The 21,824-nt window shown below is 40.7% G+C and overlaps 1 protein-coding gene across 4 annotated transcripts in view; it reads right to left on the bottom strand.

Moving 5' to 3' along the window:
• The window catches only part of mvb12bb (multivesicular body subunit 12Bb), a 37,963-nt gene extending 16,394 nt beyond the window's left edge, over positions 1–21,569 (bottom strand). For all 4 annotated transcript variants that reach the window (XM_031300691.2, XM_031300693.2, XM_031300692.2 and 1 more), the window contains exons 1-7: positions 21,468–21,569; positions 18,140–18,239; positions 12,017–12,112; positions 10,099–10,189; positions 9,009–9,138; positions 8,257–8,367; positions 1,109–1,170 (exon numbers count right to left, since the gene is read on the bottom strand). In XM_031300691.2, the coding sequence (XP_031156551.1) occupies positions 1,109–1,170; positions 8,257–8,367; positions 9,009–9,138; positions 10,099–10,189; positions 12,017–12,112; positions 18,140–18,232 (583 nt within the window). In that variant the 5' untranslated portion in view covers positions 18,233–18,239; positions 21,468–21,569. The remainder of the gene's footprint in view (positions 1–1,108; positions 1,171–8,256; positions 8,368–9,008; positions 9,139–10,098; positions 10,190–12,016; positions 12,113–18,139; positions 18,240–21,467) is intronic.
• Positions 21,570–21,824: the final 255 nt, after the last annotated feature.

Here is a 21,824-nt window from a genome sequence, read left to right as displayed (position 1 = left end):
CAGGCTAACTCTATTATCCTCTCTTCTTTTAAAAATCATGAAGGGACACATGAAGGTATAGGAGAAAGAGGGAGTGTGTACAGCTGCAGAGGACAGTTTCCTGGAGATACGTGATGACTGCTGGCAACGTACTGTACAGTATGTGCATGTTCTTCACTGTCACTCAAACCCTGTCCCAGTGGAGGGATCGCACACCCAATGCCCAAACCACTCAGCTGTGTGTTAATGTCTGCTACTTCAGGGCCACACTTTGCACACTTGCCTCGACTAACTTATAATATGACATGTCATCGCAACAAAATGACGTATTATTCATTTATTGTCATTTACGTATTTACTTTTTTTTTTTTTTTTAAGTCTTCATGCAGTTCCATCATGTGCACTTTTTTAAAAACGGAGCCTTGTATTAAAAAGGCAGGCTGTAACATTGCTGTATGCTGGGTGTGCCTCTGCATGAGCAGCAGGAGGAATCTTCACCACATGGTGTCTCTCTCCAGCTGGATAAAAAGCCGCCTGCCTCGTTCACCTCGTGTGGATCACACGCTCTTTAGGGCTGGAGCGTCTCAGCCGGCTCTGACTCTGAGGCTGTCACAGCTAAGCTCTGCACCCTAACGAATTAGCCTCTCTTCTGTTTTAGTCCTGGAGCATTGTAGTATTAGTCGAGTTTCTCTCCTTGACAAAGAGAAGGAGAATTTGTCCAGTGCAATGCACGGTACAAAGGTAAGTATGGCAGGTGACGGATCATCTTTGACAGCTGTTAAATGTTCTCTTGAGTGTAATGCCGATCTCCTCTGGGAAGTCACGTTCGCTCAGATAAGCAAAGCTCTGTACAGTATCCATTGCTGAGATCTAGACATAGAGCGTTTGTAGATCAAGAACCAAAGGAACCGCCATCATGCACACGTGGAGACGACATTCGGGTGTACTTAGAAAACACAAGTGGTAGTATTGAACCTTTTCTCCAAAACCATGGAGCTTTTTGTCTTGCAGTAAAAGTAAGCAGTTTAACAACCCTGACGCATTTTGGGCAAACTCTTAAATCACTCTAATTTCTAAAGTGTCATAAATGGTGCCGAGTTGCAGACATTTAAAGTGTAAGACCATTTACCTGTCATGGTGTAGTTCCCACTACTCTGGTGCTCATAGTCCGGCCTGATCGTGGTCCTCGCCCTGGCAGAAAGAAAGCAACAATGTTCTCTCAACTGATCAACACTATTTTATTGACCATCGGGGTAAACACATACAAACACATGCAAACTTGGTGTTTGACGAGGACATTTGTATTCCAAGACACATTGCTCAGACATTAAAATATAATGAAAGAGAATGTCTTAAGCATGGAAGCATGGAAAATCCTTACACAGTAGCTTTTAATTATTTTTTTCATTCCCTAAAAGCATAACAGAGCACTGGAATAACAGGATGAATATAAAGAGGAGAAATATGGTAAAAGTTAAAGCGTGCCTCAGCTGCCCAGGGGCTTGAACAGACCTTTAACGGAGGGGATTTAAGCAGGATCTTGTAAATTCTGAAGGAACTGAGAGATTCCATTATTCAAGGGAAGTCTTGTTTTTTTTTACCGTTTCATGGCCTTGTATTACAGAAAACAGCACAGAATGCACTTTGTGGGCAGTTGAAGTTAACAAACCATATAAGATTGAAATCCTCATCAATCAAGCTATCATGAATTACACTCTGTGACTCACCCCTACGGATCGATAAATCCACAGCAAGCAGGAAAAAAATAATATAATTCACAGCTTCGAGAGAGCTGCATAACATGACATGCTCTGAAGGTAGAATGAGCTCCGGGGATGGCATCATAAAACAAATGATCTTATAATGATAATGCAAAGTAGTTGGCATTATCATTAATAAAGGGGAATTGCTTTGATTGGAGGACATGCAGGCCTAAGAGTTTGTTGTTAAAGACAAAGAACAAGGTAAACGAGAAGAATAAGAAATGATGAATTGGGAAAAGACACGACGCACATGTCAGACAAGTCGCAAATAATGAACTGTGTTTTGTGTATCGTGTTCTGTTTATGGAAAACATAATAATTGTTATATGTGGATGTAAAAATCAAAATTCTTTAAATTTAAGACTGAAGGCAGATCTGCATAATCCATGAGTGCTGTGCAGGAGTTGTGGCTTTCGAAGCCTTATCTCTTCGGATGAAATAAATAAATGCAATAATTTCCATCAAGAGCAATAAAACAAGACTTCTGACAGGCTGTGGTATTTATGAGCTGAAGCCTGCAACTCAGATTTATTTGCAATGAAAGGGTCGACTTTTCTCCTCCTCATTTACATCAGCATTTGGCCATGTTAAATCCAGGCCAATGGTGAATTTTTAAAAGGTTGGCATCAATCTTGTGCGAACGATTGCCATATTCAACGCAGGCTTCTTTTACCTTTCAAAGGTTGATTCCACTGCTGAGGAAGAAAGGTACACATCTTTCAAAGCACAGAGACATCCCATGGACTGATAGAGAGAGAGAGAGAGAGTGTGTGTGTGTGTGTGTGTGTGTGTGTGTGTGTGTGTGTGTGTGTGTGTGTGTGTGTGTGTGTGTGTGTGTGTGTGGGGGGGGGGTTATATGTCCTTTTAGGGCGTCTGTGTTTGTGTTGTTAAATTAGTACTCAGCGTAAACAAAGACAACAGAGGAACATATTAAGTCTGGTTATTTATCTATGTATCTGAACAAGTGAAAGTGGTACTTAGAACCCTGAAGACTTGGCGTGAAACCGGGGAAATGTGCTCATGAAATGCTTTTCCACAGGCAACCTCCAGGGTTGCTTTCCCATCTGTTTGAAAACACAAAACTGTCTCGATCCAAATTGGTGATTTCTAAATACAATTGTAGGTGCATTGGAGAGGGTAACATATGGCAAATCAATTAGACAACTAATTCTTAAAACAAAAACATGGCAAGTGCATTTGCTAATCAACAGCAGTGTTGTGTCGGCCACTGGAGTTTTGACAACAATTAATCCTCATTTCAGGCAAGGAGAGCCATATTGACACATATTCCCTAATTTGAATATTCAATTATAGTGTAGTTCCTCATCAAATTATAGTAAAACTGGGAACACGGCCTGAAAGATTTACGCAATTACAACGCAGATCAAGAGTCTTATGTTCCCATGAAATCTGCCGGAGTTAAAATCATATTAGCGCGGCAAAGCAAACCACGACACTGGGGATTACTCGACAACATGAATTACAGTTAGGTTTTTTTTTCTTCCTATAGTGTTCTTTAGATTGTTCCACGCAGAATAAAGACAAGATATATCCGTGTTAAAAAAAAAAAAAAATACAGGGGAAAAGGAAAGTAGGAGAGACAGTGGGGACAGACGAGCGGTAGTCAGTGGAGAGGTGAGATGAGGATGAGAGTAATATCACTGAAGAGCCAGAGCTGCGATACAGAGAGCTGGAAGCTCTTGTTTTGACACACATCCAGCCTTTCCCGTGACAACATCTCCACACCTTCCTCTATGTGCCGACAGAGCTGCTTTGTGGGAGCTGCTTTTCTCACCCATCATTATCCTCCTTTAAGCTCGGTGTCAGGTGTTTGAAAAGAGGATCTCTCTGAGTTTGGTGGCAAATCACTGAACAGTCTGAGCCCATCAGATCTCGGCTGATCATTCGATCACTCCTGGCACCGCTCCGCATCCCTTTTGCTTGATCTACGCTACTTTTTGCAACTTTATTTCTGAACACGGGGAAAAAAAGTAATGAGTAAGATTGAGCTGGGGAATGATTGTTCTTCCCCACTTCAGAAGGGAGATGTGTCAAGCGACATACTGACAGTCACCGTGTCTCTTTCTTCTCAAGAGTGGTGAAGTGGGAAGTCTTGGTTAACCAGCGAGCAATGAAAGCCTATACAATACTCCTGCAGAGCTGCGGCAATGCGTAGAGTGTCACAGGTAGAAGACAGTGCTATCCGAAACGTATTGATATGCGTGCCGATTCTGACACCGATGACTCTCTAGGCTTCACGTGTTGAAGAAAAAGCCGACTACAGAACGCAATGAGAAAAAAGAAGAAATAAGATACTCGGCCTTGACATTTTTATCGCCGTACAGTTTGATTTAAAAAGTGTCCGTGTGTACAATAGCCTATTATTCTAAGAGAAATGTCAAAAACCTTGATTCTGAGTGAAGCGAAAGACATTGCAATATTAGGACAAGGCTAATTTATGCTAGCAGTCACTGTAGAGGTCAGATATAAGCCTCAGCAATGACAGTTTTATCAGGAGAACAAATGGCAGCGTTGGCCAGGAGAAGGAAGGAGGAAGATACTTTACTGGACACATTAATAGGGCTGACCGGATGGCGCAGGTTTTCCACATTATAAAGTCAGGGGAGCGGCTGATACGGTCGGTCTTGACAGAGAACATGCCAAAGTGGTTGACATCAAGCTGCGGCTATGAATCAAAACAGAACACGGCCGCTGGTTGAGACGCTTCAGACAAACTTGATAAAGAGACGTTAAACACACAAGGTTCAAATGCATTTGCAACGGCAGACTGCTTAACAAGCCTGCACCCGAAACAGCTTTAGTGGCTCAATATGGTGCGACAGCCTGAACCAATAAGAAAGAAGTATTTAAGGTTTAGTGTTTATCCTTGATCCTTCAGTACTTCAACTGAACTTTCTTGAACTGAGAAAAAATAATCATTCCTTTACAAAGTCCTAAGATTCCTTTTTGCAGGGTTCGGGTCTAATAGGTCCAGCAAGTTAAAATGTAAGACTTTCTAAGACCTGTTGTACAATGATACTGGCCAAATCATTATCGTATCATGGAAAACCAGTAGGGCAGATATGGCCTAGAATTCTTTATTATTATATAACATTTATTTTCAGTACTTCCCAGCAGTATATAACAATAATTCCATCATGATATAATTAATTAAATGAATGCAACCTGGAACAATTGCAGACAATGGTTGGATGGATCAGCCAATTAAAAATGATGAATTTGTTTTAGAGCTGTTAATCAATTAGTTGAATGAACGGAAATTAAGTACATTTTGATATTCGATTACATTTTTTCAAGCAAAAATGCCAAACATTTACTAGTTTTAGTTTGGAATGGCACTCAGAGAGCACAGACCTCCGCCAAGGCTGGCGGTGCATTCACTTGCTGCTTGGATGGTCCCATTTACCAAGTTGGGAAATCGTTCTATCCACTTCTGTGTGTTCATGAGCTTTAAGTGCTAATGAGGAAGCAACATGGACGCTACAAAGAAGGTGTGTTGTATTTTATTGGTCAGAGCGTTTAAACAACACGTTGACAGGTGTTTCCAGTATTTGCATGACATGAAATATTATCAGGAAGTTATTTTTCTGACACCACACAAATTCTGCATAAATGCCCTATCACACAATGATAACGAATGTGAAAAGTAATTAGCGTACGCGCCCCGTGATTTGGATGCGCTCTAAAATGCAATGGGTTCTTCCTTGGCCGATGTAATCCTGCTGACAGACAAACCAACAAACAGAGCCAAAAAAATTCCTCCTTGGCAGAGGTAATGGAATATCTTCTGAGTTTAAGACTGTTGGGCGGACAAAACCAGCAAGTTGATGACGTCAGCTTTGGCAGTGGGGAGTGTTTGTGGGCGTTTTTCACTACTTTTTGACATTTTATACACTGAACAAATAATAGATTCATCGACAAGGAAAATAATAATTAGTTGCAGCCATAATTCTTTAAAGTGCCGCTAAGTGGAACAGCTTGATTTTCGACCCCATGGGGAGAGAGAGCGCTCTGCTTTTTTATTACCACGAGTTTACAGACACGTCTCTGCTGATTGAGTATCACCTGTGACCTGAGCCAATAAACTAGAGACACACCCGCTAAACGAGAGAAAACATATCTCAAACATAGACTTAATATTTACAGTCAATGATCTCAAAGCAGTTGCACACTGTTTCACAACGGTGCACACCGTTCTGAGATTGAACGTGCCCCGGCTCAGCTCTCTCTCTCTCTCTCTCTCTCTCTGTCTCTCTCTCTCTCTCTCAGTGGGGTCGAAAATCAAGCTGTTCCACTTAGCGCTCCCCCTGGAGGCCTGGAGAACTTCCGTTTTGTAATCTGGATGCAGCGTTTTTTTTGTTGTTGTTACATTTGTTTTCGGGGATTGTGTGCTTTTCTTTTTGCATCGTTTCTGTTTTCAGAGTTTGTGTGCTTTTCTTTTTGCATCGTTTCTGTATTTGCAGCGTGCTTGTGCATGTTGCTTGTGTTTTGTCTATTTGCATGTGTGTCATTAAGTTGCAGTGCGTTTGCCCCTGTCGGCCACCGTACTTAACATCTCCCGACAGCTCGCAATCTGATACAGAAAGAGATAATATATCAGACTTTTGTAAATTAAATCTAACTCTAACTCTAAAGAAAAAAAGACGTTGTTTTGGAAAAATGTTCAGAAGTTGCAGATGCCCTGTTTTCAGACAGACAAAACAATACAAAAACAATTCAAATACAACACCTTAGCCTTGATGCAATAACTCTGTGCATCCCATAATGATGCAACACCCTGCAGTTACTGTGTACGGCACACGGCGCTGCTGAATATAAAAAACAACCTGATTTGCGTTGTTCGTTTGTGCACAACTCTAACAAGCTCGCTCTGCCTGAGGCAACTTAACATTTGAGAGGGATCACTGCAGCTTTCAAAATTATAAGGGTCATTAAAGATTTACACATTATTGACTGTATTTAAAACATCTTTTCCACCGACTGTAAAGAGCACTTAAATTTAAGAGGTGCTATTCTCCAAAGGCCATAAAGTTGTTATAGATAGCCTGAAGGAGGCATGGAGGAGAGAGTTTTCTCTTGCTGAATATGAACAAAGTACAGTGGGGTGATACTACCCAGACAGTTACGCCACTGAACTTACCTGAGCAATCAGTGAGTTTTGAAGAGCTGTTTATAAATCACTGTGTCAAACTATCTAATATGAGACTTTAAAGAAACTGCAGAAATATGTATAGCCGTATGTATGGTTGTCTAAAGTGCATGTAACTACACAGAGAGGATGCCAGATAAATAATCAAAGAACTGCCGCTGTCTAAATTGCCCACAGTCCTGTCCTTATGTGTCAGTGCATTATGGATGGAAATACTCTCAAAAGAAGACTCTCTGACTGTGGAATGAATTTTAATGTTAATACAAAAACAGCAGCCTGTGATCTCAGCAGGCATCAGGAGTCGCTTCGAGGTGCAATTTATTCCAACCTCTGAGCCTCACCAACTTGAAAGTGGGCTTCAAAAGAACGGAGGATTACCGGTAAGAGTCGCTAAGGCGAACACATGGGCCTGAGCGCTCACCAGCGCTTCGACACATCAAAGATTATTGACCATCGATTTCCCAAACATGGACGAATCGAAAAAAAACTCTATTTGAAGTTGGGTTTTTGACTCCACGCCTATCCGCTTTATTGTTCCCATCCCACTGAGTGGCCATGTGAACAGAAGCTCTGTTTTAAATACGCCTGCTGGCATCCACCGCTCCGGCCTGTTGTGGCTTTTAAGTGGCTTTTTAGTCAGCCTGGCGCAGGATGGCAAAGCATAGCACTTGAAGCTGGCAAACCCATCAGCGCTGCGTGCCAAAGCTTCTCTCTCCGCAGCGCCGCCACACCGAAAGGAGTCTCGATTGTTTATTTACAATTTGCTGTGGAAATCCCCAGTTCTTCATTGCGATAAATAATTGGGCTGTTTGATCTGGACACAGTACAAAGGGTTGCTCCATTCACTCTGAGGCCTGAGGCGGAGGAAGCCTGAGCAGCATGAACAGAGGAGGGGGGGGGGAGGGACACACGCGCTCCAGCATGGCGGAGATCTTGGAGCTCTCCTCCCTTCCTCTGCAGCTGTCGCTCGCTCGCTCTCCGGGCTACATCTCCTCCTCTTTGTCTGCACAGTACAACACTCCTGTCACCGGCAGTCAGAGGAGCGGCCTGCCTCTGCCTCCCGGGACAGCCCACAAATAGCAGGAGTTTAGCCCTCATTGAACTCGTGTTCTTGTTCAGGGGATCCTGTCTAGTTAGCCTGTCTCTCCAGGTTCACCCTCGCTACCTCGTTGTCCAGCCACAACCTTTTACAGCAGATTGCCCGGGAGTGATCAATTGCTTGTGTCGTCACTTGTCGTACGTGTGGTACAGGAGCGGAACAACAGTTCAAGAGCACGCTGGGCGTGAAATCAAAAAGAAAGGAGAGTTCAACTTGAAGAGGCACTGCTGAATGTATGATGTTACCTTGCTGTGTTGGGTGGAGCGTCACTGTTAGCTGTACTGGACGTTTCCTGGGATGACTGATGCTGAGAAACATCTCCCATTCGGTACCATAGCCCCATACTGTTTATCTCACTGTGGAAAGACGAAGAACAGGCGTACAGAGAGTGTTTCACTTAGTTTTAAACAGCCAGTAATCCTTCATGCATACAGTACATAGACTGTTAATATTAATGGACAACGCATCCGGTTCGGCGAAGTGCCTTAACCTTGCATTCTGTCTGACTTCCAGCAGGGGGCGACACGTGCAGTTGCAAAAGGATTTCGGTTTCTGTAGAAGTTTATGAGAAAGTGACCCACTTCTCACTTGATTTATTACCTCAGTAAACATCTTTATAATGAGTTTATGGTCTCAATCGCTAGTTTTAATTCTTCTGCAACACAGAATGATGTTCATTTTTTGAATGATGGTCTCGTTGATTTTAAAATGGGCAATAAAGCAGGGGCGGTTTTAGGGCGTGGCTATGATGTGATTGCAGTGAAAGTGTGTAACGTAACGTAGAGTGTAAGCAGCTCCTCCCTCACTCCTCCCTCTCGTCTAAAATCGTCACATCCACAACCAGATCTCCACATACCAATGGGTGACGTCACACATGCTCTGTCTGTTAATATACAGTCTATGATACAGTATAAGAAAATGTATCACCAAGTAATGGTGATTGATAGAAGATACAAAACATCATGAATTCATTCATTTCCAGTGCCAAACAGCTCACCCTATACAGGTGTAGTTAACAAGATGGTACTTGGACTTCGCTGTGATCTGGATGTCATACACTGCCGTCACAGCAGCCGCACGAGGGCTGATTTTCACGCAGAGCCTCTTCTTCCTCGTGGCAGTTTCCTCTGATCAAATACACATGAGGGTGTCAGACAGGAATTTATATAATATATACATATTCACAAATCCCACTTATGCTTTGCTATTTATTCATTATCAGTCTCAGAATAAGAGACAAGGTAATATCAGCCTCTGGGCGACTTGCTGTGCTTAAAGGGAAATAACTGGACAGCGGAAAGCCACAATATCCACATGCGTTATTATAATTTCTTTTTATCATTTTAGTAAGTAAAATGACAGAAGCAAGTGTATCCTCCATCAGCTTTAGTACACAACAGGGATTTAAACTGGATATTCTAGATAGAAACTCATACATAATGTCACATGTACTGTATACATTAAACATGGATTCACATAAAAGTAATAAAACATGAAATTACACCATAGCCAAACAAAACATAATCTCTTTTCTTCATTCTGGCAAAAAAAAAAAAAAAAACATTGCCATGCTTCCCTATATTGCATCTGTGCCTCGCTCATTTATTTCCCCTGCAACACTAGAAAGTGCAGTGTAAATGCAATGATAATAAAAATAATAAACAAGCTGTCCTCTCTCCTCACACCAAAAATATTATTACATTTCCAAGGCATGGATAGTGAGGGGGAAATACATAGCACTCAAAAAGCACTAAAGCATTGGGGAATGCATTTCATTAATATTAGATAACCCCCATCCACTCGTCCTCTCCCCAAATAAATACATAAATAAATAAGCCCCTCATAAAGAAAAGCACAGCTCCAGCTGAGATAAACAATGACTCATGATTCTCTTCTCTTGTACCTCCAGGGCAACATGTTTATTTTATTCCCACAGTCTGCCATAAATTAAGATAACCTGCACCCATAAAACATTCACTATCTCAAGCAAAGCTGCCCCCGAGGACCTCCGCATAAGCTGGTCGGAGAGTGAAAAAACAAGAGGAGGAGGGGAGCGAGCCTGTGGTCGGTATTGACTGTTTACTTACTTGTGTCCCATGTTTCTCCCACAGGTGTGAAGCCCTCTGGCAACGCGTCCTTAATGTCAATCAGCTTCACGTCCACAACAACGTCAGGCCCCTAAAAGATAGAGCGCAGGCAGGACATTTAGAGTCACGTATGCAAATTCAACTCTTAAAAGGACAGAGAGCAAGAAAAAGAAAAAAAAGATTAGCCATTTTTTTGGAGGTCTCAGGAAAGAAAATGTAGAGATAATAGAGTCAATGATTTACTAAAAGCTCGGGAAGTCTCTAAAGAGAAGGGTTGACAAAATAGCTGAAGTAATTACTCTCTAATAGCTTTCTTTTTTTTTCTTTTTTTTTTGCAATGAGAGAATGCATCTGTGAACTTGTAATCATTCTCAACCTTTTGGCGAGAAGCTGTGGGATGATGGGAGACAGAGCAGGCAGTCTAATCAACAGAATGGGACTGGTTAAAAACAATCAGGGACTGTGCAGTTGACATTTTCAAGCATGACTCTTCCCTGCCTCCCATTACATTTTCATTTTTTGCCATAATAAATTGCAATAATACACAGCGGCAGTAGAGAGTGGGGCGAGCCAGGCGTGACTTGATGCGTCCGAAAAGGCTGGATTTCACTGCTACTGTTGCCCGACAGTCATTACCATTAGATACATTTTTTATTCATAGTTTTTTATACTGACTTAAGGAGGAATATGGATGAATGTTATTACTATGCATGGAACCTTTTTTTTAGTGTCCCCCCCCCCTTTTTCCTGGAGAGATTTCTTCAATCAGGGCCTGACAAAAGGGGCTCTCTACCTCCAACCTAGAGTATGACAAATCACAAACTATTTACTTCCCCCCACATAATTCAGGGGCTAATTTTACAGAATCTGTTTTTGTCATAGACAATTACAGTGGGAGCTCCAATGAGTGGCAGACAAAATAGCCTTTGTTGATGGCTCTGTCATGTTTTGTTACTGTCAAAGTCTTTAAAACAATGTGGACACACATTTTAAGATAATATACAGGAACTAGAAAGCTATTTGTATGCTATATACTCAACTGAGGACCAGATTGAGCTCAGGCACGAGGCAGCCACTGCCTAGTTGCCTGGCTTTTAGAGGACATACTGTAAAAAAAAAAAAAAAAAAAAGAATAATAATGATTTGATTAAGTCCTAAAATTGAGCTAATGGAAGATGATAACAAAAATGCAGGCTTTGTTTACACTGTCTGCATTATCTACCTGCAACCCATGGAAACAACTGAATAGACAGCCAATAGTAAGCTGTATGAGCTGAGGTTAGACAGGTAGGTGTTATTTATGGCCACGGAGCAGCTGACAGCCATGCAACAACACATCAGCTGTAGGCTGCAGGCAGGAGAAGAGTCCAAAAATGACCCAACAGCATTAATGAGAAATATTCAAAGATCACTTCAGCCACAGACGAGTCAATTAGGGAGCTCTATACATAGCACAATCGTACTAAAAGTGCTTTTTGTGGAGTTATTTTGTACATGAAAAGGAGTCATTTTACATTCACAATCGCAATTATATGTGGATCTGCTTTCAACAATCACTGGTTGGTAACCATTTTCTCTACAGGGACACTGTTGATTGAATAAATTGGAATAGTTAAAATACAGCTCTTTGTTATTTCATGAATAAACATAAATACTATCCTCAGGAGGACGTAAAACATGAAAAATATCTCACCGAGGTATTATTCATCTGGAATATGCATGCAAATTCATTATATGTAAAAGTTAAAAACTGCACTGCCAACACTGGCCTTTTTAAATGGGACTTTCACTGATCAAAGTGCAAAGTGCATTAAGATATTCTGGCTAATAACAACAACAACAACAACAATATAAAAAGGTGTTGCGTATGAAGTGCAGAATGCATAGGGGAAAGGGAGAAGTTTGCATTCACACTTACAGTTTTTCTGGTGAAACAGAGGTAGCGAGTGACCTTGGATTTGAATAAGCCGTCCTTCCACAGGTCGGCGTCACAGCCATCTGTTGTTTGTGCAACCTACGTGAAAGAAGAAGAAAAAAAAAACAAGGAGAGAAAAAAAAACATGCAGGAGGTGGGATAAAGTTAATGTATGTATGCCATGAGCGTGTTGCTTTTGCCTCTTCCCTTGCATACTAGCCTTAATTAACGCTTGCCTACACTAGCGCTCCATCTCATTAGTGCTCTGCGTGGGTAAAGGAGTCTTAGCCTCCAAAAAAGGTGGCTAAAAATATCATCCCTCGGGACCAGGCTGATTAAAGATGCCCTGACAAGGATCTGCTCTAACAAGGAAAACCAAACTTCAATGTGCTTCAGTGGGAAAGCAGGGATTATATATTAAGGGTAAATGTGGAATGTATTTTTTGTTTTTTAAACCTACCGTAGTACCCCTTGAGCAACACATTGGTAAACTGAGAACACTGCATATGCATCTTAAATATTTTTTTCTGCTCTACGCCCTGTGTGGATTCTTTCTATGATTTAATGAGACAAGTCTTCTAAGAATAAATTACTGAGGATTTAAAGCCATTTCATGTGTATGCCTAAATAAGTCAAAATCCTAAGAGCTGAGCAGCTCGTCCTTGTACAATAGGCTCTTTCATAGTTGTAAATGATCAGTGGAGTCAGTAAAAAAAAATAGATTGCATCATATTGACAGCATGTAGGCACCACAAGTCAAGCTCAAGGACCAACACCACATTGCTATGTAAATGTAGGTATGCAGGGCAGAATGCATCAAGCAAAACATAACCTGCAGACTGCATTGCACAGACTCTTCCATCGTTCCGGAGAATACGTTCGGCTGAAGCGTCATATTCCATTGGCTATCATGTGAGAATCACCTAAATAACTGCCAGAGTTATTTTCTAAAGGGATCCTTTACAAAGAAGAGTCAATCTAATGAGGTTTATTCAAATGAAGAAGTCATAGATCTCTGCACCCAACCACCCACATTACCCCCTTGACAATAATGATGAATGACCTCTGTGACTGGGTGGGGGGGGAGGGGGGGGATTCATGAAACACCACCAGTGACTAGCTGGGATGAGAGCAGAGACTAAAGTGGGGAACAAAGATAGATAGTGGGATGAGAGAAAAAGAGAAAGAGCAGAGGATGAGCGGAGAGAGGGATTGCTGGGCGTCTCCAACAGCAGTTCCATGAAAGGTCCCAGAAGGAGCCTATACATCACCAGCTTCCCTCTTCTTTACAAGACAACCCGTCTTGGCCACTTTTTCCAGGTCAGTAGCCAGCGCATCCTGTCAGCGTAAACAAAGGGCTCGCTTTGTGAAACCCAAAGTCAAGTTGAGGAGTAACGAGGGCACGGTCCTCCTAGGAGGCACCTCAGGCATCATCCTGCCACAGCCGCCGGCAGCAAGGATGCGACGCAGCTTGAATGTGAAACGCCAACCGCTGAGCCACGGCAGAAAAAAAAAGCATGTGTAAAGTTGCGATGGCTCCTCTCTGATACTTTCAAGTCTGGCATATGGCTCCATCATTACACAGACTTCAATGTGGAGAATGCAACATGTCTGATAAGAAACGTCGCAGCTCTGATATTGAAATGTGGTTGTAACATTTGATTTAGAATGCAATGACAGATTTAACTGCCACTTCCTAAAATCTAAAGCTCACAGTGATCTAAAAGCCCACTAAAGAAACAAGTCTTTAGGGGGTGCTGAATACTCCTATAAAGGATCTCCAGAGACAGACACCACCAGCAAGTTGCTATGAAGCACTGAGAAGCACAGCTGTGACTAAAAAAGGATATCAAGGTATACAATCAAAAAAACCTCTGGGGAGTAAAGCCAGGTGGAGAAGACATACAGGTCTCTTTAAAGAAGAACAGAAACACTGAAGAGAGAAACATTTTTATTGCATGTCCCTGATAAATAAAAATAAAAAAAATGCTTTTTCTCAGCTGGAAATAGATAAACTGACTAGAACTAAAGCAACAGTGACTGATAAAAAAGGCTTTCAGTAACATTTTGACATTTTGGGAAATGTTCTCAGTCTACTTGCTGAGATTTAGATGGGAAGACTGATTCAATAGCGCTAACGTTAGAGCCGGGGGTTATTAGCTTAGCTTAGCTTAGCTTAGCTAAAGACTGGAAGCAGGGGGAAACAGCTAGCTTGGCTCTCTGAATTTGATAAATATGGCTACGAGCAACTTTAAGGCTCACTTATTAACACACATCTATTTTTTTTTGTCCATACTGCAAAAGCAACAATTTGTGGTTTTTAGAGGGACTCACACGCTGTGAGTGTTTCTTGTTTGTCTCTGCTGATTGTCTGACAACCACACAATGACGACAAGACATTTTTACATTCCGGTTTGTGTACGAACTAAACAAGCGCGATACAGCATGTTAGTTAGTGAGCTTTAGAGGGCCTGCTATACATATTTTTGAGTTTTAGACAGTTTTTTTTAGACAGAGCTAGGCTAGCTGTTCCCCCCTGCTTCTACTCTTCACGCTTAGCTAAGCGCTTTGAGGTCCTAGCTTGGGACTTAGTGTACAGACATGAGTTGTGTCTATCTTTTCTTTTAACTTTTGACAAGAAAGCAAATGAGCCAATGTCAAACCATACCTCTAAAGTACAGATGCTCCCTTTACAACGAATAATCAGCTATTGGGTTTATAAGCCTGGACATCCTAGCTAATCATAAGCTAGTATTGGAATTCTACAAATAAACTTACATTTAAGTAATACGTTTATGAGCCTACCATGTCAAATGCTCTGGTGAATCTGAAATACACACATATTTGCAACCCCTGCACAGAGTGCGCATGTGCGCAAGTCTACTCGTGGCGTTTGATGTTGGGTGGCTGCTAGTGCTTCAGCAAAGCTCCTGATCCCAGAGGAACAGTGTTTGATCTGGGCCTGTGCTCTCTTGTGTTGGAACAACCTGCTCAAGTTCAGAGATGTGAGCCTATCGTATCAGAGAGCAAAAGAGTTAATCATCCCTTTGATCTGCTGTATAAAACGTATGGTAAGTATGGTAAGCAGTCAGTATTAAGGAGGATTTCTAAAAGAAGTCTAGTATGAAAGGAGAAAAAAAAAATCAATACAGCGTAATATCCTGAGAATTCCCCCTTCTCAGAGTGTTGATATTTTTGTTTGTATTTCAAGTCTGGAGATGAAAGAATTGCATAGTGATGTTCAAAGGATGTTCTTGAAGATGGGACAAATGCATTTGAAATAGTTCTTTAGAGTCTGAAAGGCCTTGAATTTTATCTCGGAGGCTAACTTGAACTAGATTTTGATTCATATATATGATAAGATATGTTTTCTTTTTAAAAATGAAAACTAACCCAAACTAAACGTCGTGGTCGTATCAAATATAGGCTTTAAGCTATCTGGAGCGTAACCCTGTTTTGTCACACAGGCAGGAAGCAAGGAGTCTACGGCCATGCCAATGTCTCTGTGAGGCTGTACTTTGAGCTAAATGCTAATGTCACCATGCTAACATGCTCACAATCACAATGTTAAATTGTTGATGTTTAGCAGGTACAAAGTTTACCATTACTATGTAGTTTAGCATGCTAACAACAGCTAATTAGCACTAACAAGGTACAGCTGAGGCTGATGGGAATGTCAATCGTTTTTGAAGGTATTAATCATCTGGGCACAATGCATATTCGTATAAAGTTTCATGGCAAACCATTTCATAATTTTTGAGAATTATTGGGAGGGGAGTTTTTTTCCGTCGAGGGTCTAAGGACAGAGGGTGTCGTATGGTACAGATTGTAAAGCCTCAACCTCATGGTGGCGCTAGAGAAGGAGGGGGATCAATTTATAATAAAGTTGTGTAGATATTCCACAAAAAAATCCCCATAATACAATACACTATCGGGTTGAAATACTGCTCCTTGCATTTGACATTTTTGACAGCAGTTTGGGTATTAATCACAGTGCGTCAGTGATTTTCAGATGTACACTTGTTTGCACCATGCAGTGTGCACTAGTCATCGTTTTGTGGCAATGTGTCAGGTTGAATTCATAATCTAAATCATGATAAAAAAAAAATAAAAAAAACAAAGCTGATTAATGAAGTGACACAAGGTGACACAAAGACGACATTTCATTATTCCTTTAACCTTTAACATGTCTACAATTCATTATCTTAAGTACAAACTATTTTTAAATTTCAAACCGCTGCCGTAGTGCCTTGGGGGTTAACAAAAAAGTATTAACAATTTACTGAGCATCTTGCAGAGATGAACCAGTGCCATTAACAGTCAGCGACTAGCTTTTAGCCCTAAAGAACATGCACAATATTTGCACATCAGCTGAAACGTATTGGCGCACTGGAGCAGCAGAGGAGGAAGTCTGATAGGGGTTTCTCTCCGTTTGTCACTACCTTGTGGTGTGTATGCAGTTTCCCTGCCAGTGGCTCCGTTCTGATGCCAACCCACCATCATCTGCCAGAGATTAGAACAAGCTGGGTGTGTAGGGTGGAGCAGGAAGAGATAAAAACTGGGTGAGGAGGGAGGGTTTGGGGGTGCAGGGTGAAAGCAAGAAGAAGTCTGAAAGGAAGCGAGAGAGAGGAAGAGAAATCTGCCCTGGAGCTTGTTTTGTGATTTGCTTAACTCATAAAACCTCTTCTGTTTTAAACCCTCTCCAACTCTTTCACAACCAAAGGTTCACATAAAGCAGCCAATCCTGCTGCACTACATCCATACACATTTGTTGTGGTACTTGGATATAAGGTACACTTAAATGGGGGTACACTTAAAGGACTGTGGTGGGCATCAACCAAAGGCTATTATAATATGATGTATTAGTTAGCCTACAACATTTTATTTTCTTACAAGCCTATTTAGTGTATTATTGTGTGGGAGTTCCCTATGAAAAGAGATTTTGCAGATCCAAATGTTTGCTTACCTAATTTAAAAAATGGTTTGTATTTTCAGGCAAAATATAGTATTCTATTGTGCACCTCCAAAAAATTGTAACTTTGCGTCAAGGCGACGCAGACCGCAAGGACTGTGATTGGTCACCTCGTCCTGAGTGTTGATAGTCGATGTTTCAAGCAGCCTACTGTGGGGAGTAGCAACATGCTAGTTCACTGGCATAAGCTTTGCAAATAAACTCAGACATATTTTGGTTACAATGACGGGGTTATCCGTTTGTAAAGTGTCTATATGTCAGTAACGTTTTCTGTCAGTAACTTCGCCAGCAAGCAGTACTTTGTGGGCAGTTGTGCTAAAGTTTGCTTGCTAACATAACAGACACCTCGCAAATAGCCTCAGACTTATTTCCTGGTTACAATAACTAGGTCAATGGATTTTACTGTGTCTATTTCTCGATACACGTTACAAAATCTAAGCAAGAAAAGGCCAAACAAATGGGGGTGCAGGGTGAAAGCAAGAAGAAGTCTGAAAGGAAGCGAGAGAGAGGAAGAGAAATCTGCCCTGGAGCTTGTTTTGTGATTTGCTTAACTCATAAAACCTCTTCTGTTTTAAACCCTCTCCAACTCTTTCACAACCAAAGGTTCACATAAAGCAGCCAATCCTGCTGCACTACATCCATACACATTTGTTGTGGTACTTGGATATAAGGTACACTTAAATGGGGGTACACTTAAAGGACTGTGGTGGGCATCAACCAAACATCATTAAATCTTTGCCTCTGGTGTGTCTGTTATACTGGTTGCAACCAGCAACAATGTCAGGAAGGGAATGTTCCTAATCATCAAAGTAAACTTTATGAATAAGTCATCTAACAGCTCTAACAAAAAACACCCTGGAAGGCTGCCAACATCCTGGCTTGAAGTTATGCTATACAATCAGTTACAACTACAGGCACAGAGCAAAAACAAAAAAAACTTACCAAAATAAAAGGATTATATTTCATCTTAGACTTTTGATCAATGACATTTCGGTCCTGTGATAATGCTGGCAAAACGTTTATAATATTATAAATATTTCACTTACTTTTTTATTTTACCTGTGTGCGAAGGAGATACAAACAACTTTATAGGCTTAATCCAAGCGTATGAAATCAAACTATGTGTTTCAAGACAGTTCAAAATGATTACTCACAACACAGAAGCCATCAGGGACCTTGCTGGGTGAAGTGATTACTCCAACTGCAGAGATGGGGTCTGTGGGCAGCTGGTTGCTCACTTCAGACATGTCAAAGCTGTGTAAGAAAAAAAAACAGACTTTTGGCATTCAACCAGAGAAAACGCACTACAATGATCCACAGTGTATTTTCCTCCAAGAAAAGGAACTTTAGATACATCATGATATTCAGTGCATATAAATATTGAAAGAACTGTGTTAAAAACAATGTTGGGACAGTCCAGTTAAAAAGAGGGAGTATTTTTAATGTGAAAACTTTGAAATAAATCTGCAAAAAACAGCTAGTGAAACTAAATAAGGGTTGCACCCTTCAGGGTCATTAAATGGAGAACGACAAGGTTTTTCTTGGCTAAAATGACCACATTATTGACTTCTTGATGAGGCTTATTAGGATCTAGAAGAAAAAGTGGCCGCCTAATCCAGGATCAAATGACAAGTGAGACCAATGACAAAAACAGCATTTGGAGACCACCCAATGACCAACCAAATCACAAATTAGTTAGAGTGATCACATATTTTCAAGGAAGTCCCAATCAATTGCTATCTATTCCTGTCCAAGGGAATTTTACCCTAATGGGTATGCAAGCCTTTTACAGGGTAAGTGGCTTTGCAATGGTTCCCTTACGCAATTTTATTAGATTAGGTTTAAAGCATTCTTGTACTAACTGACAAAGTTGCTGCATTCAATCTTGATGTTTACAAAATCTATTGCAATTAAGCAGATCAAATTAGGGGATTTACTCCAGAAACAGCTGTCTCTTTAACAAATGTTAGATAGCCGTACTTATTCAAATGAAACAGGATAGCAAATTAGCTAATAGAATGAAGGATCTCTTTGTAACATTAATTTGTTCAAAATGAGCTTTGTTTTCCAGCACAACATCAAGGCTTAGAGACTCATCCAGGCAGACCAAAGAAAAATCCATCCAAACTTACTTTCAGCTCCAAAGTAAAACTGTGTATTCCCACATGGTATACAAACTTGAATGGCTGTGTCTGTAATATTCATTACTGGAACATGGAACAATATATAACATTACAAATACCCAAAATACATATTTTTACACGCGTAAAGAATTTCATTTAAAAAAAGTATTTCACTTGCATAAAAAAACCCACTACATGGAACTTTAATGTTAACAATGACATTCTTGTCTAAGTGTTAATTTATTCAGCAAAAACTTCACACAATAAACAAACACAAACAAAACTTCAGACGGAGGCGCAGTCATTTGCTTTTTAGCTCAGGTGCGATCACTCACTCTATCTCCCTCACCGTCACAGTTCCTCACACTTCAGCATCGTCAGCTGTCAGCCTACTAAACCGTATGCAATGGCTCATGGCTATGAGTGTAGATGCTAAAATACTGATAATAGGATGCGGGATATCAGGTATAGCAGCGGCACACTGGCTCACTAACGCAACATGTGCGGATACTTGATGCGACTGCAAGAAGTGGAGGAAGAATTAAAATCGGGAGATTGGGCGAGCTACTAGGGCTGGGCGATATGGAGAAAATCAAATATCACAATATTTTTGACCAATACCTCGATATCAATACCGCAATGATATTGTAGTGTTGACTATTGGTGCTTTAACAAAATATTTACACAATTAGATTTTTGATAAATAATCATCAGTAATGTGGATATAATTACTAAGTGGGTAAAGGCAAACAGTTACAACAGTCTGGTAAGTTCAAAAATGACATCACTTTACTGTAATGCAGCCTTTAAAACCAGGAAAAGACAACACTTATGCCATATTACGATATCCAAAATCTAAGACGATATCTAGTCTCATATCACGATATTGATATAATATGGATATATTGCCCAGCTCTACGAGCTACCTATATAGTCTTACACCTACCTATACATACACTGCCGTTTTTCTTTTAGTATGGTTGAATCATAAGAATACACTGTAGATTTTCCAACCATTCAATACCTTGAGCGCAGAAAGTTCTGTGTTAACATTACCTCGCAATACGTTTTTACATTGCCTCTAATCCATAGAGCAGGCTGAGATCTGACAGGAGCATAGATAAGTAACTTAGGCTATTATAATATGATGTATTAGTTAGCCTACAACATTTTATTTTCTTACAAGCCTATTTAGTGTATTATTGTGTGGGAGTTCCCTATGAAAAGAGATTTTGCAGATCCAAATGTTTGCTTACCTAATTTAAAAAATGGTTTGTATTTTCAGGCAAAATATAGTATTCTATTGTGCACCTCCAAAAAATTGTAACTTTGCGTCAAGGCGACGCAGACCGCAAGGACTGTGATTGGTCACCTCGTCCTGAGTGTTGATAGTCGATGTTTCAAGCAGCCTACTGTGGGGAGTAGCAACATGCTAGTTCACTGGCATAAGCTTTGCAAATAAACTCAGACATATTTTGGTTACAATGACGGGGTTATCCGTTTGTAAAGTGTCTATATGTCAGTAACGTTTTCTGTCAGTAACTTCGCCAGCAAGCAGTACTTTGTGGGCAGTTGTGCTAAAGTTTGCTTGCTAACATAACAGACACCTCGCAAATAGCCTCAGACTTATTTCCTGGTTACAATAACTAGGTCAATGGATTTTACTGTGTCTATTTCTCGATACACGTTACAAAATCTAAGCAAGAAAAGGCCAAACAAATTAGCTTAAAAAAATATTTTAGCACGACAGTCTATGGGGTTTGCCATTATGAGTACCGTTTCGGTGGTGAGCGACACAGACAGGCGAAAATATAAAAAACATAATGGAATATAATGCAGTAAGGCTCTACATGGCATTACATTTCTTTTCAAATGTTTATTCTCCTGTATCTTAACTTTTTGTTATCTCTAGTGAGTCATCACACATGTAGGCATAATCTACTCCTCCCTCCTCTTTTGCGCCTTTTGTTGATGATGTAACCTTTTTAAATGTGCATGTGGCACTTATTCATGTGAATGATACATTAATTCATTTTAATGAATTAATAAACCTGGACTGTAATATTTCAGATGTGTTTCGGCAAGCTTTCTGCTCATGTTCGAACATTCTGCACATTCAAAATACAGTACATTGCAGGTAAGTTAGTTAGTTAGACTGTGATAAGGTTACATGTTTCACACAGGTCCACATGACTCACGGCAGCTTACTACAACAGTGTATTTTGCTTTACAAATGTATGTTTGATTATATAGGCTAAATTAATAGTAATTACTGTAACCCCACTAAAAACTTCCTGTGCTGTAAGAAAGTCAAACTATATCCACACACCACAATATTTCTTGTTTGGTTTTTGTTTACCTGGTTAAAGCGTCGATCTCCTGAGTGCTGTGACCAGCTGTCACCTTTTCAACTTCGGACTTTGCCCCGCATCACCCTGCCGGAAGCACTGATAATAAATCCATAGACAGTATATAAGAATGGACCAACAGATTCCGTTGCTCTGGACGGAGACCAGTGAAGGCCTTTAGAAGCACTTTTCCGGTGAGCACCAAGCGTTACTGCGCAGCCTCCAACTGAGAGAGACGACGTAGATGTGACGTGAGCAACCTGTCTGAAAGTTGGAAGTCTTCTGGTAGCTGTGCCAAGAGAAATCTCAATCATTCCCAATCTTACAGCGACGGAGAGAGTAGGTATATGTAAGGAGATAACATAGGC

This window comes from Sander lucioperca, chromosome 2 (genome assembly GCF_008315115.2).
Source record: "Sander lucioperca isolate FBNREF2018 chromosome 2, SLUC_FBN_1.2, whole genome shotgun sequence".
NCBI lineage: Eukaryota > Metazoa > Chordata > Actinopteri > Perciformes > Percidae > Sander > Sander lucioperca.
The sequence above is the reverse complement of the archived record's forward strand: the minus strand, read 5'-3'. Positions and strand labels throughout refer to the sequence as shown.